At 60.5% G+C, this 13,174-nt stretch overlaps 1 protein-coding gene across 1 annotated transcript; it reads left to right on the forward strand.

The window, feature by feature from the left end:
* Positions 1-458: 458 nt before the first annotated feature.
* TMPRSS13 (transmembrane serine protease 13) lies at positions 459-10,146 on the forward strand. The gene is made up of 13 exons (XM_048328639.1): positions 459-578; positions 5,150-5,324; positions 5,582-5,683; positions 6,353-6,475; positions 6,560-6,689; positions 6,904-6,996; positions 7,081-7,124; positions 7,389-7,548; positions 7,632-7,804; positions 8,166-8,264; positions 8,500-8,642; positions 8,744-8,896; positions 9,001-10,146. Exons 1-13 carry the CDS (start codon positions 558-560, stop codon positions 9,013-9,015), a joined length of 1,431 nt encoding a protein of 476 aa, XP_048184596.1. The 5' UTR covers positions 459-557; the 3' UTR covers positions 9,016-10,146.
* The last annotated feature ends 3,028 nt before the right edge of the window (positions 10,147-13,174 follow it).

Here is a 13,174-nt window from a genome sequence, read left to right on the forward strand (position 1 = left end):
ATCGCTCCATTAGTGGAGGAGTGAAAAGGCCTCTAGAGAAACTAGGGGGAAATGGCATTTCATTTCCCTTGGAACAGGGAATTCTTGACTTCTGGGTCACACCTGAAAGCTCTTCCTGGGGCTGGGCAAGGCTGTGCATCCCCTCCTGTGCTTGGCAGGGCAGGAGAGCTCTGGGTGAGTGAGTGAGTGGTGGGCACAGAGGGGAGGAAGCGGGGCTTGGGCAGCCAGGAGAGCAGCGGGCAACCTCAGGATGCTGCTGTGCCCTGGGGCCAGGTCTCACGCACTCCCGGATTCCCAAGGCCCCGCTGCCCCTGCCCCGCATCCCTGGGCCGGCCGGCACAGGGCAGGTGTTTTGCAGGCTGCGCCTGGAGCAGTTGGGAAACCGGCGGCGCTGGAGCCGGGCGGCAGGTCCGACTGGTTTGCTGCTGCCACTGACGTACGAGCCCGCTCGCCAAACACCTCCTGCCCCGGCCCCGCGGAGCCGGCTCTGCTCGGCACCGCGCTGCTGGCATGGCCGTGCCGGAGCTCTGAGCCCAGCCCAGCCCCGATCCCGGCCCATGGACGGCAAAACCCCCCCGGTAAGTGCGGGCGGCTCCCGGCTTGGGGGCGCGGGGCGCTCCGGGGCTCGATGGACACGCTCCCCTCGGGGTTTGCTGGAAGGACCAGCCTCTCCCTCCTGCTCTCCGGGGTGTTTCTTCACAGCAGCCGGAGGGAGAAGGAGCCGGGGGAGCTGCCTGGGGAGCTGCTGCCTCCGGCACCTCTTGGCACACGGAGGGAGGGCAGCCAGCAGCATCCCTGGTGCCAGCCCCGTGCTGGCAGAGGTGTCGAGGCTCTCGGGTACTTTGCCACGCTGGAGTTGTGAACTGAGGGAACCAGTTGGTGCTGTCAGAGGGATCTGGTGCCGCTTGGCACGTTCCTGAGCCCTCCGGCACTTTCCAGCAGCACTGCACTGGTGGGCACGGCCCTGCTGCTCCCCCTCTCCAGGCAGTTTTCCCTGTGCCCTTTTTGGGCTGGGCTGACTGGGACCTGCTCAGCCCTGGATGTGGGGCTTTGCTGAGCATCCTGTCATGAAGAAAACATCCATCCCGGCTGGGCACCGGGCGAGGCAGCGAGTAATTACCGTGCCGAGCAGCGCCGGCTGTGCCAGCGACACATGGAACAAAGGCGGCTGTGACGGGGTGGATGGGGCTCCAGGGGAGGCAAGGCCAGCTCTAACACTGTCCTCTTCCTGCCCCTTGGCGTGGGGGTGCCTGCCAGGAGCAGGGGCACAGCGGGGTCATGCTGGATGTTGGCTGGGTCTGAGGAGATGCCAAGTGGTCTCAGGGTGGCCCCAAAGCAGGGTGGCATCACTGCATCTTGGTGACAGTGGGGCAGGAACTGGGATGCCCACATACAGAGACAATTGCCCAATACTGGACAACCCGACTGGGCCACCTTGGCATTGTCACTCGGGTTAAATGGGCCATCAGGAGTGCCAGGAGCCACCCTTGGCTCTGCAACTGCAGCAGAGTTGCTTCGTCTTTCCAGGCCTCCGTTTGCCCCTCGGTGGAGTGAGGTGAGCAGCAGTTACTCAGCCCCTGGAACATTTTGGGATCTGTGCCCGAAGGGTGCTCACACTGGCATAGGGTGACCTGTCCCTGGCCACACCGGGCTGGCTCAATCGGCAGCTGGTCACCTGCACTTGCAAAGTGACCCTGGCTGGCTTTGGGATTTCCCTTTGCTGTGTGTATCGGGGTCTTGGCAGTGTCCTCTCGTCCTGTTCTGGGGCTGGGTCTGTCCCCTCCCAGGGAGGCCCCTCTCAGCAGTGGCACTCGAGCAGGACAGTGTCACCCGGCGGGACTGGGGCTCTCACAGGCTGGGGACGGCTTTGTCCCCAGCGAGGACAATGTCTCTGTTGTGTGCTGGCTGAGCTGCTCTGCGCACACAATCGGCGCTTCACAACCAGGTGAAGGAGTTCCCAGCCTGGACACAGGGCTGTGAGCAGCTGGAGCCATGGCGAGGGTGGGCGGCCGAGCTCAGCTGGCGAGGATGATCTGAGGCAGCTCCTTCCAGTTTATCTAAGCCAGGGCCCACACGGTGGGGCCCTGGGTCTGGTTGCAACACCCAGGTGTTCCCTGGCTTCCGCTTTCCCTCCCACTCTGAAACTGCGGGTGACTGCTGGCTGGTTTCCCTGGATCCTGAGCCTCCAGCCAGCCTGGATTGCCGTTCCCCTGGTGATTGTCCTCTGCTGCTCCACGTCAGGGTGCAGAGCTGCAGGTCAGTGCAGGTGGCAGCTCACGGCGCAAAGGGAACAGGCACCTCAGTGCTGCTGTCTTTGATTTGGGTGCCTTGCCCAGCTCTGCTCTAAGCCTTGGAGCAGGGAGAGGGAGTGAAGGTGATGTTTGCACTTCTGACAGGTTTAGCAAAGGGCTCATGTTGCAGACAGGCAGTGTCTGCAAGGTGAGCAAAGCTGGCCAGGAGTCCCCGAGTGTCCCCAGTGTCCCTCCTGGCTGTCCTGTGAAAGCCATCTGTGCCACAAACAGGGCCTGGCTGTGCCCCCCTCCCCACAGCTGCCTCTGGCATGGATCACTGCCGTGGCTGGTGGAGCACTGGCAGAGGCCGTCGGGGAATGGGCTCAAACCACAGCCGCGCGTGTGATCTGAGCTCGGCTCTGCCTCTGACTTTTACTCAAAAGCCAGCGAAGGATGAGTAAAGGTTTTGTGGGCAGGAGCCATCACTCACTCACCGGGGTCACACGCTCTCCTCAACAGAAACATCTCGTGAAACCACCTCATGCACCACTGCATGCACCCTGCTGCAGTGGCCCTAAACTGCTTACCTGGAGCCCGTGGCAAGAGCTCTGTTACCTTCTTTGGCAGGTCCACAAAATTCTTTAGACTTTTAAGGAAGTAAGTAGCTGGAAGTTCACTGAAAGAGCATTTGCTTCCTGCTGAGGAGTGCTCAGAGCAGTCTGACCTACGGCATATTTCGGTGTTAATTTGATATATTTGCACACTGGAGGTGGGAGTGCTGTGGCATCCAGCCTTGCTGGCTCCCTGGGGAAGCTGGGCTGTGTTTTCTGAGTGTGATGGAGAGGTTTCCCCTTTGGAGGATTGCACTTCTGCTGGTCTGATAAGCAAAGGGTTACAGCTGCTGCAGGGTGAGACGTGAAATATCAGATGTGTGGAGATGACAGGCACACAAATGCCGGGGTAAAAGGACATTTACAAAAACCTCATTTAGACGTAGGCAGGAGAAATTCTTTTCCCCAGAAGGGTTTCTGGCATCCCCCCATTGCTTTGCTCAGGACCTGTCACCGACAGTGAGCACTGAGGGTAGCCAGGGATGCCCCACGATGTGGGGGCGTGAGAACTGAAATCCCCTCAGTGTTGTGGCTGCTCAGGCTCATCAGGGGAGGGCACTGCAGGGCACCCTCCAGCCCTCCCAGCCCCGAGGAGAAAACTGAGGGGCTCTCCTGATCTCCCTGGCACCTCTGGGAGAGGGCGAGGCTGCGGTACTGCTGGGAAATCCGGGTGTAGGGAAACCTGGAGCAGATCCAGGCTTGCTCCTGCTGTCTGGCAGGGGAGAGGTGAGAGTGGGGCTGATGCAGTGAAACAGAAAGTGCCTCTGCTCCGGAAGGTGCCTCTCTCTGCTCCTCCCCGTGCACAGGAGCCCGGGGAGCTCTACACGAGCGGGGAGGTGGCTCCCCATGGCCGGGGGACATTAGCGGTGCCTGTGCCAAGGGCCCGCGGGGGTGGGAGGAGGTTTGTGCCGGGGGCTGGCCCCGCACACCCCGCTGCTGGCCAGGGCGGGTGGCCCGGCCGCTCCCGGAGCCCGGGGTGCTGTGGCCGCCGGCTCTGCGGGGCTGAGCTCGGCAGGCACAGCCCGAGCAGGGCAGGCGTGTCCCCGGTGCGCGGCCGGCGCCGGGCTGCGCTCGGACCCTGCGCGGGACGCGTGGCCAAGCCGGGCCGTGAGTCACAGATAATGCCCAGGAAGTTACACCAGCGCATCGCAAGGGAAGGCACAGCCGAACTGACAAAGCACAAAGCACGAGCAGCCTCACGACCTGCTCATTAGGGCTCCCGGTTCCCGGCAGGAAACACGAGGGGAGAGAAAACCCAGCTGGAAGGGCGAGGGGGGCTCCCAGCAGTGCCCCCGCTGTGCCCATGTGCCCGTCCTGCCCGTTCCAGGGCTGTGCTCCAGCCCCAGTGCTCCTCGCTGGCTTGGCAGGGAAAGGGATGATTTCTGCTCGTGGGGAAGGTGATCTCTAGCAGAGCAGGGCTGAAAATCAGAGACAGGCTCCCAGAGGGATGTGTTAGAGCCCATCTCTGGCTGGTAAGTTGTCCCTGCGGGGTGGTGGCTCCACTTCACCCTGGGTTCCCCTTCAGAAGAGCTGTTACAGAATCCCAGAATGGTTTGGGTTGGAAGCTCACCCAGTTCCAGCCCCGTACCCTGGGCAGGGACATCTTCCACTGGACCAGGTTGCTCCAAGCCCCATCCATCCTACAAAAGGTAGAGGAAGCAGCATTTATTTGGGGATTTGTTCACAGGTTCTCTCTGAAGGAAAATGAGAGGCTCTGGTTTCTGTCACTGAGGGAGCATTTGGAGAGTGTATTTTGAGGAAAGGAAACAGATACATATTCTTTTGGGAATTCATGGATCGGGAGTGACACAATTGCAGAGCAGCATTCCAGGGTGCAGGACGTTTCAGGGCTTGGAAAACACTGATTATTAAGTGTTACTAAATGACAGCTGGAAATTGCAGTGTATTTTTCAAATGGCTAATTAAGGATAGATGCATAAATTGGGGCACTGGCCCCGTGGAACTGGGCCACAGCGTGACTGTCACGATGCCAAATGCCCGGCTGATTGCTCGGCACACAGTGATGGCTTTGGGAAGTTCAGCCCCCTGAAGGGGAAAAGCCGTGTGACAAGGAGGTTTTTGGCCACCCTGGGTGGGATATGGTTCAGGTTCTGGTACAGAGAGAAGCACTGGGGTTGTGACTCTCTGGTGAGGCTCGTGGTACTGTGCGGAGCAGGCTCGTTGTGGTGCCAGGGGGGCTCAGCTCCGTCCCTGTGTTGCTTTTACCTTCACAGCTGGCAGGGTGGCAGCTGGGGGACTCTCTGGTGGGCAGCAGTCGCTGCTGGTGACAGTCCCCTCTGCCCACAGACCACTGCCTCGCCCAGCAGTGTCCCCCCCAGCCTCCTCCATGTCTCCACGGTCAGCAGCATCTTCGGTGCCCGACCTCCGCAGCCTCGAGAGAACGTCCTGGGCATCAGCTTCAAACCCTACAGCCCCGAGTCCGGCCCGGCCCCGAGCCCCTGCTCGGCCTGTGAGAGCACGCGTAAGGATGGGGCACGGGGTGGTTCCTGGCCCTGGTCCCACCCAGGATGGGGCGGGATGGAGGGAGGCAGGGATGGCACCGAGAGCCGGGCTGGGGTTTCCCTGGGGGTGTGAGGGGACAAGGGAGAGGACAGTGACCACAGGGCAGGTTGGGTGTGCGTGGCCCTGCTCTCCCACAGCCCAGAGGTGGGCAGCAGGGTCTGAGGTGCCCTGGGGTGGCAGCTACCCCCCCTGACCCTGCCTCTGCCCTGCTGCCAGGATCCTCCATGTTCAGAGCTCCTTGCATGAGCCAGCGGCGGCTTGCGCTCATCTTCTGCGTCTCCGTCCTCATCGTGCTGCTCATCGCCCTCATCCTGCTGTGTGAGTGGGGTCCCAGCCCGGGGTGGCTCTGGCTCCTGGAGGGCACCTCAGAGGGGCTGGGAGTTGGCAGAATCTGGGAATACCCACACTGGGAGGTGCCAAAGGGAAACCCCTGGCCCAGAGGCAGGGATGTGCTTGTCCCTTTCCCTGGGTGTTCCTGACATCTGGTGGAGAGACGGGAGCTGGGGAGGCAGAAAAGGGATCTGCTGCCTGGGCTGATGGCAGCATCTGGGGGGCTTGGGGCTCTGCAGTGTGCTTTCCTTCTGCTGGGCTTACTCCGGTGGGCAGCAGAGCACCCCAGCAGCACCCACAGTTGCCCTCCCCAAGGCAAATCATTGTCCGTAGGCAGAACAGGCACAACACCGGGAAACCCTGGTGACATCCAGCTGCCACTCTCCAGCCGTGGGCTTGAAGCACTCAAAGGCTGAATGCATTTTGTGTGGGTGAAGGGAGAGGGGCTTGCAGCAGCTGGGCAGCACAGGGGGGTGCTCGAGGTGGCCAGTCCTCCCTCAGCCCTGTGTCCAGTTCACTCTTGGCTCAAACACACCTCACACCTGGTGACTGGGAATGTTTCTGTGCCTGGCACGCCTCCGGATGCCCACCCAGGTGGGTCACAGCCCCTCACCCACGGCCAGCCCTGGCCTCAGCGTGGCGTTCTCCTGCTTCCAGTCATGTTCTGGCGGTCGCAGACGGGCATCGTGTACAAGGAACCAGCAGAGAGCTGCAAGGACAGCTCCGTGCGCTGCGATGGCGTCGTCGACTGCTCCCAGAGGAGCGACGAGCTGGGCTGTGGTGAGGCACCGGGAGCTGGGATGGTGGGAATGAGGGGAGCCCCGGGGCGCTGGGCACCCCTGACCCTCCCGCTCCATCCCACAGTGCGCTTCTCATACGAGGAGTCCTTGCTCCACGTCTACTCCAGCACCGAGAGCCAGTGGCTGCCGGTGTGCAGCAGTGACTGGGACGAGTCCTTCTCCAGGAAAACCTGCCGGCAGCTGGGATTTCAGAAGTAATTCCTGGAGGATAGGTTGTTCTGCTTGGGTGCCAGGGCCCTGCCAGGCCCCTGCCCTGCCTGTGTGCAGGGTCTGCTGTCCTGTTTCCCCGGTGTTGTGTTTTCCCGCTGGAAGGCGGCGTGTCCAGCGCTGCTCTGGCCATAATGCAGGGACCAAGTGGTCAGTGCCTGGATGGGGGGGACCCTCACTGCCTGTCCTCTCCCCTCCCAGTGCGTCACAGACCGAGTACATCCCCATGCGTGTGTCTGGCAAGAGCCTCACGGTGACTGACGAGAGAGAGACCATCCAGCAGAGCCTCAACAGGTACCAGGGTGGCCTCCTGCCCTGCCCCTGCCCTGGTGCCGCAGGAATGGGGCTGAGGCTGGGTCTCCCTCCTCTCTCCTGCAGCTCCCAGTGTCTCACAGGAAAGTACGTCTCCCTGAGATGCACAAGTAAGGAGCTGGCTGGGACATGGATGGGAGTGGGCCCCTTTTTCACAGGCCTGGGATCACTTTTCCCCCTTCTCTGCACAGGGTTGGGCAAATGGGGCGTTTTCCAGCAAATTTTCTGGGTGATAGAAAACTAATATTGCATACCCTGGTCCCCACTGGGCCTACAAGTGTGGCACCCATGGGTGGTGGGGACGCTGTGTGTGTGTCCCCCTCCATGCTGCCCTTCCCCCCGAGCCTTTCTCCCAGCCCTGCTCTCCCCTCCAGCCTGCGGGCAGAGGATTTCTGGCCGGATCATCGGGGGGAAGGAGACGTCTGTGAACAAATGGCCCTGGCAGGTCAGCGTGCAGTACGGGTCCATCCACATCTGCGGCGGCACCATCATCGACGCTCAGTGGGTGCTCACCGCTGCCCACTGCTTCTTCATGTGAGTGCCACTGCCAGCCCGGGCACCCAGCCCAGCCCCACGCCCCGGGTCTCACTCCCTCCTGCCCCATCTCACCCTGCCAGGAACAGCATGAAGATCCTGGATGACTGGAAGGTGTACGGAGGGGTGTCGGACCTGAAGCAGCCCATGGAGGGCATCCCTGTGTCCCAGGTCATCATCAATTCCAACTACAGCGACGACCATGACGACTACGACATCGCCCTCATGAAGCTCTCCAGGCCACTGCTGCTCTCGGGTGAGGCCTCACAGCTCACCTGGGCTTGGCTGGGGTGGCGTTTGGGGGACAGGGCAGGAGCGAGAGGCCGCTCGGGTCACCTTGGAACCATGGGGTGTGTGGGGCTGCTGCCAGCTGGAGCATCCAACCGTGCCGTGGCCACCTCGCTTGTCCCGTGGCCAGAAAGGGTCTGGCACACACAACCGTGGGCTCGGCTGTGCCACCAGCCCCACATGGGCCCGGGGAGACCCTGCTGGGGTGGGCAGAGAGGGGAGCCTTTCCTGCGCCCCACGCTCCTCCCTGGCTGCGGGGCTGCGAAGATTTCTGTGCCGGGTGACTCACCCGTCCCTCCCTGCCCGGCTCCCATCCCGTGTCCCCGCAGCCCAGGTCCGCCCCGCCTGCCTGCCCATGTACGGCCAGCGATTCCAGACCGGCCGGTCCTGCTTCATCACCGGCTTCGGGAAGACCAGGGAGAATGAAGGTGAGGGAGGACTCCTGCTCCCCGCAGGCAGCTCCTGCCCACGAGCACAGCCCTGCTGTGGCCCTCGAGGGCTTTCCCGCAGGGAGAACCCTCGGGATTGCCCTCCCAGCTGCGAGGCTTTGCAGAAACAAGCCCTGTGAGAAACACCCGCTTCCTCCCTGCTGCTGGGACGGGGCCCGGGGCGGTGGGGGGATGACGAGGCCCCTCCTGCCCCACAGCTCTTCCTGCCTTGCAGATAACACATCCCCGAAGCTGCGGGAGGCCGAGGTGAAGCTGATTGACTACAAGATCTGCAACAGCGACAGGGTGTACGAGGGCTACCTGACCCCCCGGATGATGTGCGCCGGGTACCTGCAGGGAGGGAAGGACGCCTGCCAGGTGAGCTGGGGGCTCACCAGGGGAGAGCTGCCCGGTTTTGGGTACCCACAGAGGGGCGTCTCCCATCTCCCCTTCCTCACTGCTCTGCCCCTCTGAGCCAGGGTGACAGTGGAGGGCCCCTGGTCTGCGAGGACGACGGCCGCTGGTATGTGGCCGGGGTGACGAGCTGGGGAACAGGATGTGGCCAGAAGAACAAGCCCGGAGTGTACACCCGGGTGACAAAGCTCCTCAGCTGGATATACAGTAAAATGGAGGTGAGGTGGCAGGGCTGTGCCTGGGCAGGGTGGCCCTGCAGAGGGGCCGTACCCCCAGCCCAGCCCCTGGCACCTCACCCCGCTCTCCTCTCTGTCCCTTGCAGAGTGAGAACGACTAAGAGCGGGATGGACACTTGCCTGGGCTGTGCCTTTCCAGCTGGCACGGGCCACTGTCCTGGGCTGTGGCCAGGGCACGATGCCACCAGCCAATCCCCCACCTCTCTCTGGACTGTCTGTGCAGCCAGGGACCTGTGGCTGCCGCCGAACTCTGAAAACAGCGCCTGCAAAGTGATCCTGCCCTCACCTGGTGCCAGGGTGACATGGTGGCAGCTGGGCACAGCACCAAGCCAGGCCCGGGGGGACACAGCCCATGCCAGCGGCTGGCCGTGCTGGCTGGGGGACACCTCCTCGCCCCGTGTCTGTGGCTCTTCTCCTGTAAATAGACCTGTCTGGACAGGGTGTGCGAGTGCTTCCTGCCAGGGCTGTGGCACACTCAGTGGGCGAGGGGCTGCCAGCAGTGCCCATGGAGAGGGAACTCTCTCCTTTTGCCACGTCACAGCTGTGCCACCTCAGGGTGCACGGTGTGGCAGCTGTGTCCACACTGCCCACGCCTCCGAGGCCACGCTGGCAGCTTTGTCCCGAAGGGGAGCCCCGAGGTGCAGATATTCCACCCTCTGGGAGGGGCTCTCCTGTTTGCGGAGGGATTTAGGAAGTGCGTCCCTCCCTGCGAGAGAAATGCCTGTTTGTTTGTTTTTCCATGCCGTGGCTCTGCTCTGAGCCGGTGCTCCCTCCCAGGACCGCAGCCACTCTCAGTCTGCTGCGGGGAGGGTTTGGCAGCCGTGTGGGGCCGGTCTGCACCCTGGGGGCGGCTGTGCAAGGTGGGACAGAAGCCAGCGGCAGCCAAAGGCCACACCGGAGTGCGGTGCAGAGCAGTCACCCACCCGGGCAGTGCCCAGGGTGAGCCAGCCCTGGATCTCCCTGCTGTGAGCTCTGCGGTGCCCGAGTGCTGCCTCGTGCCTGCAGGGGTGGCACAGCCAGCCTGCCCTCCCTGCCCACACCGGAGCAGGGACACCTTTCCCTCGAGGAAACAAATGCCTGCATCTCCTTGTGGATGCTGGGGCACACAAGGAGATCTCCAGGGTGAGCAGAGGCTGCCTGCTCCCCTCCCCAGCCCCGTGGTCAGCTGCAGGGATGTCCTGTGGAGCCTGGCCACCCTGCACTCTTCTAATAAATGTTTTGGTAGTGTTCCACGTGGAGATGGATCTTTGGGATGGGCTGGGAAGGAAGCAATGATGTGCCAAGGTACCTAAGACCCCTGGGGAGCGGGCACGTGGGGCATGTAATGGAGTAGCCCTCTCTGCCATTCACCCTCTGCATTACTGCTCGTGGCTGGGAGAAAAGGAATGTTTTAGGTTGCTCAGGTACTGGGAACATCCCCTGGGTTCCCAGCACTGACCACTTCCCCTGGGAAAGGGTATGGGCCGCTGTGGTTTGGGATTTTGGGACAGCAGGTCTGGTCTGGTTCTGGGTGTGCAGAAAGCACCTGCCTCTCCCTGGGACTGGGGCTGCCACCTCCCTGCTGATGGGAAGGGGTGGGTGAATTCCTGGTTTTGCTTCACTTCTCATGGATTTGGAGCAGTGCTGGGTGGCTGCCCCAGACCTGAACTGAAACAAAGGGAGTCGGTGCCTTTTGGGAAGCACCAAGTCAGCCTGACCTCAAATCCCTTTTCAGAGCAGCAGCCCAGAAACCTCCCACGGATGCAGGAGCTGCCTGTGAAGAACGGAGTGTGCAGGGCCCAGGGGACTGTTCCCACCTCATAACCTGTGAAAAGGGCCTGGGCACCCCTGCTGAATTCCAGGGAGGAGCAGCGGGCTCCCGCTCCACGCACACCGAGGCTGGGCAGGCTGCAGGGACTGCCCTGCGTGTGCAGCGGCGACGGCAACACAGTTTTCCATAAACAGAAGCAGCTGATCTTGAGTAAGGGATGGGGCCCTGCCTGATTTCCCTGTTTTGTTTTGGTCTGGTTAAAGTGGGAATTCAGCAGGCCTCAAGCCACAGACCCAGCTTAGGTTTGTGCAGAGGCTCTCTGGGATCTGGGGGTTTCTGTGGATAAGTCGGAGCGGAGCAGCAGCTCGTACTGGTTTATTACTGGAGAAATTGATCTCTTGAGAAGGAATAAGCCAAAAATTGGAACCCAGTAAGGGCTGATCTTGCTGGAGCTGTGTTCTGGGACCAGTAATGGTAACATTTCAGCACGTGTGGGACCTTCTGCTCTGCTGTGGATTTCCCCTCCTCAGGGCTTATTGCTCTTCTGAAAGTCTCTCACAGCAGAGAAACGCTTTCAGCCCCTAATACAAATTTAATTTATTTCTTCTAAACCTGCCATCCAGCAGTGTCTCCCCCCAGGCCCACGGGTAGGTATGCTGTGTTTTCCCAAGGGATGAACTTTTCTAAGCAGATTAGGAGTGATTATTTTCCTGTGAAGCCGCCTGGCCACGGCTGTCGTGCTGACCCCAAATGCTGTGCAGCTGAGGCAGACACCTTGGACACCGCTCTGCCTCCACTCCTGGAGCACCGTCCATCCCCCGGGGGAGCAGAGCTGTGGTGGGTACCAGCCCAGCCCCGAGGAGCTCCTGGGACAGCCCAGGCCGTCACCTGTGGAGCCCTTTGCTCGCTCAATGTCCTGCTCCAGAGCATCTTCCGAGACAAGGGGTGCCGAGCGTGGCCCCACATCTGGCCGGGCTGTTCCCATGTTCCTCTGTGCTCTGGAAATCATAGGCCAGCGTCCCAAAGGGATGCAAATTACAAAAATACAGCCTGTCGGGCACCACGTGAATTACCGCCCATTAGCGGTGGTTTTCCCGATCTCTCCTTTTATAGCTCTTTGTTCTGCTGTGTCAAAACAGATTTGTTTATAGGGTTTCAGCGATGATGTTTCTCTGCAAAAATGCTTTTCCTCTACTTGGGGATTGGTTCCCTTCCATGGTCAGTAACATCATCACTTGGCACGGAGTCGCTGGAGTTCAGCTCGAGCTCTGCTCCACGGGGCAGTGCAGGAGCTTCAGTGCAGCCGCTGCTCGATCCCCGCTCCTGCAGGAGCTCAGGGCACAAGGAATGACTTGGACCTGATGGAAAATGATGTTATTGGGGTAAACGGAGCCTTACGGCCACACGCAGCTTTTGTCACTGCTCCATTCTCCCGTGTCCCTGGTGGGGCTGAGGGCTGCGTTGCCACTGAACAGGCAATTTCCAAGCATGGCATTACAGGGAGAGACCTTGAAATTGGAGAGGAAAATTCTGGAGAGCGAGTCTGGGGAGGAGACACCTGCTCCAGGGTAAGGGACACGGGCTCAGATGAAATCATGCCCTGCTGGAGCTGCTGTTCACTGTTCCCCTGGCAGTGCTCCTGTTCACTCAGACAGCTGAGGAGATCAGCCCAGCCCCTTTGTTAGCATAAATCAGCATCTCCTGCCTGGCCTCCACATTACTTTTGGCCCGATTTCTCCAGAAGAGAAGCTGGAGCTCGGTACAGCCTCTCCAGCAGCACAGCTCTGGGGAGCAGATGTTTACCACGAGCAACTGCTGGAGCTGCTTTTCCTCTTCCCTTCCCACAATCACATTGGGGTCCCTATTTTACCTGACTTTATACAGGAAAAAAATAATTGCTGCTAATTTTTTTGATTCTACTCACTTTGGGCAGCTCCTTGGGAATTTGTAAGTAAAGAATCAAAGGAAGGAGAGCGTGGAGCACACCCAGCCACATCCAGCTGTGTCCTGGCTGCTGCTGCATAGGGGATCTGTGCTGAGGGTTCTGCAGAGCCCCACCGTGCTCGCTGCAGCCCCCAGGGCACGGTCACACCTGAATGTTTTACTGTGTGCTGTGGATAATGACAGCTGAGGAGCAGATAAGGTCAGAGAAGCCCAAAATTTGATTATAATGGCTTGATCCCTGCCTCCCTCTCTGCAGGGTAACTGACAGCCTTATCCTGTTATCCCTCTGTATTAGAGGGACTTGATGTTTTCCAGCTCTTCGGTGCTGGTCTGTATCTCTTGACCCTTTGAATAATTGCCTTGAAATGCCAGTGCTGGTTTATTTTCTTTTTATGTTTTACTGGAAGCAGGGAAATGGCTGTGGAATGGTGCCATCACCACCTGATTTCTATCTCAGTTGCGTTGGAGTTAATAGGGGATGAGCCAGCTCGGTGGTGACAGCATTGCTGAGGTGTTTTTCCAAGAAGAAATGGCTCTGCAGGGCAGCAGCAGGAGCCATGCAGACA

The sequence above is a fragment of the Corvus hawaiiensis genome, chromosome 25 (assembly GCF_020740725.1).
Source record: "Corvus hawaiiensis isolate bCorHaw1 chromosome 25, bCorHaw1.pri.cur, whole genome shotgun sequence".
Taxonomy (NCBI): Eukaryota; Metazoa; Chordata; class Aves; order Passeriformes; family Corvidae; genus Corvus; species Corvus hawaiiensis.

Coding starts and splice junctions, on each gene's coding strand:
- TMPRSS13 (XM_048328639.1), top strand. CDS start 558: ATGGACGGCAAAACCCCCCCG. Junction 5,325..5,581: donor CTCGGCCTGTGAGAGCACGC/GTAAGGATGGGG, acceptor CCCTGCTGCCAG/GATCCTCCATGTTCAGAGCT. Junction 8,265..8,499: donor GAAGACCAGGGAGAATGAAG/GTGAGGGAGGAC, acceptor CCTGCCTTGCAG/ATAACACATCCCCGAAGCTG.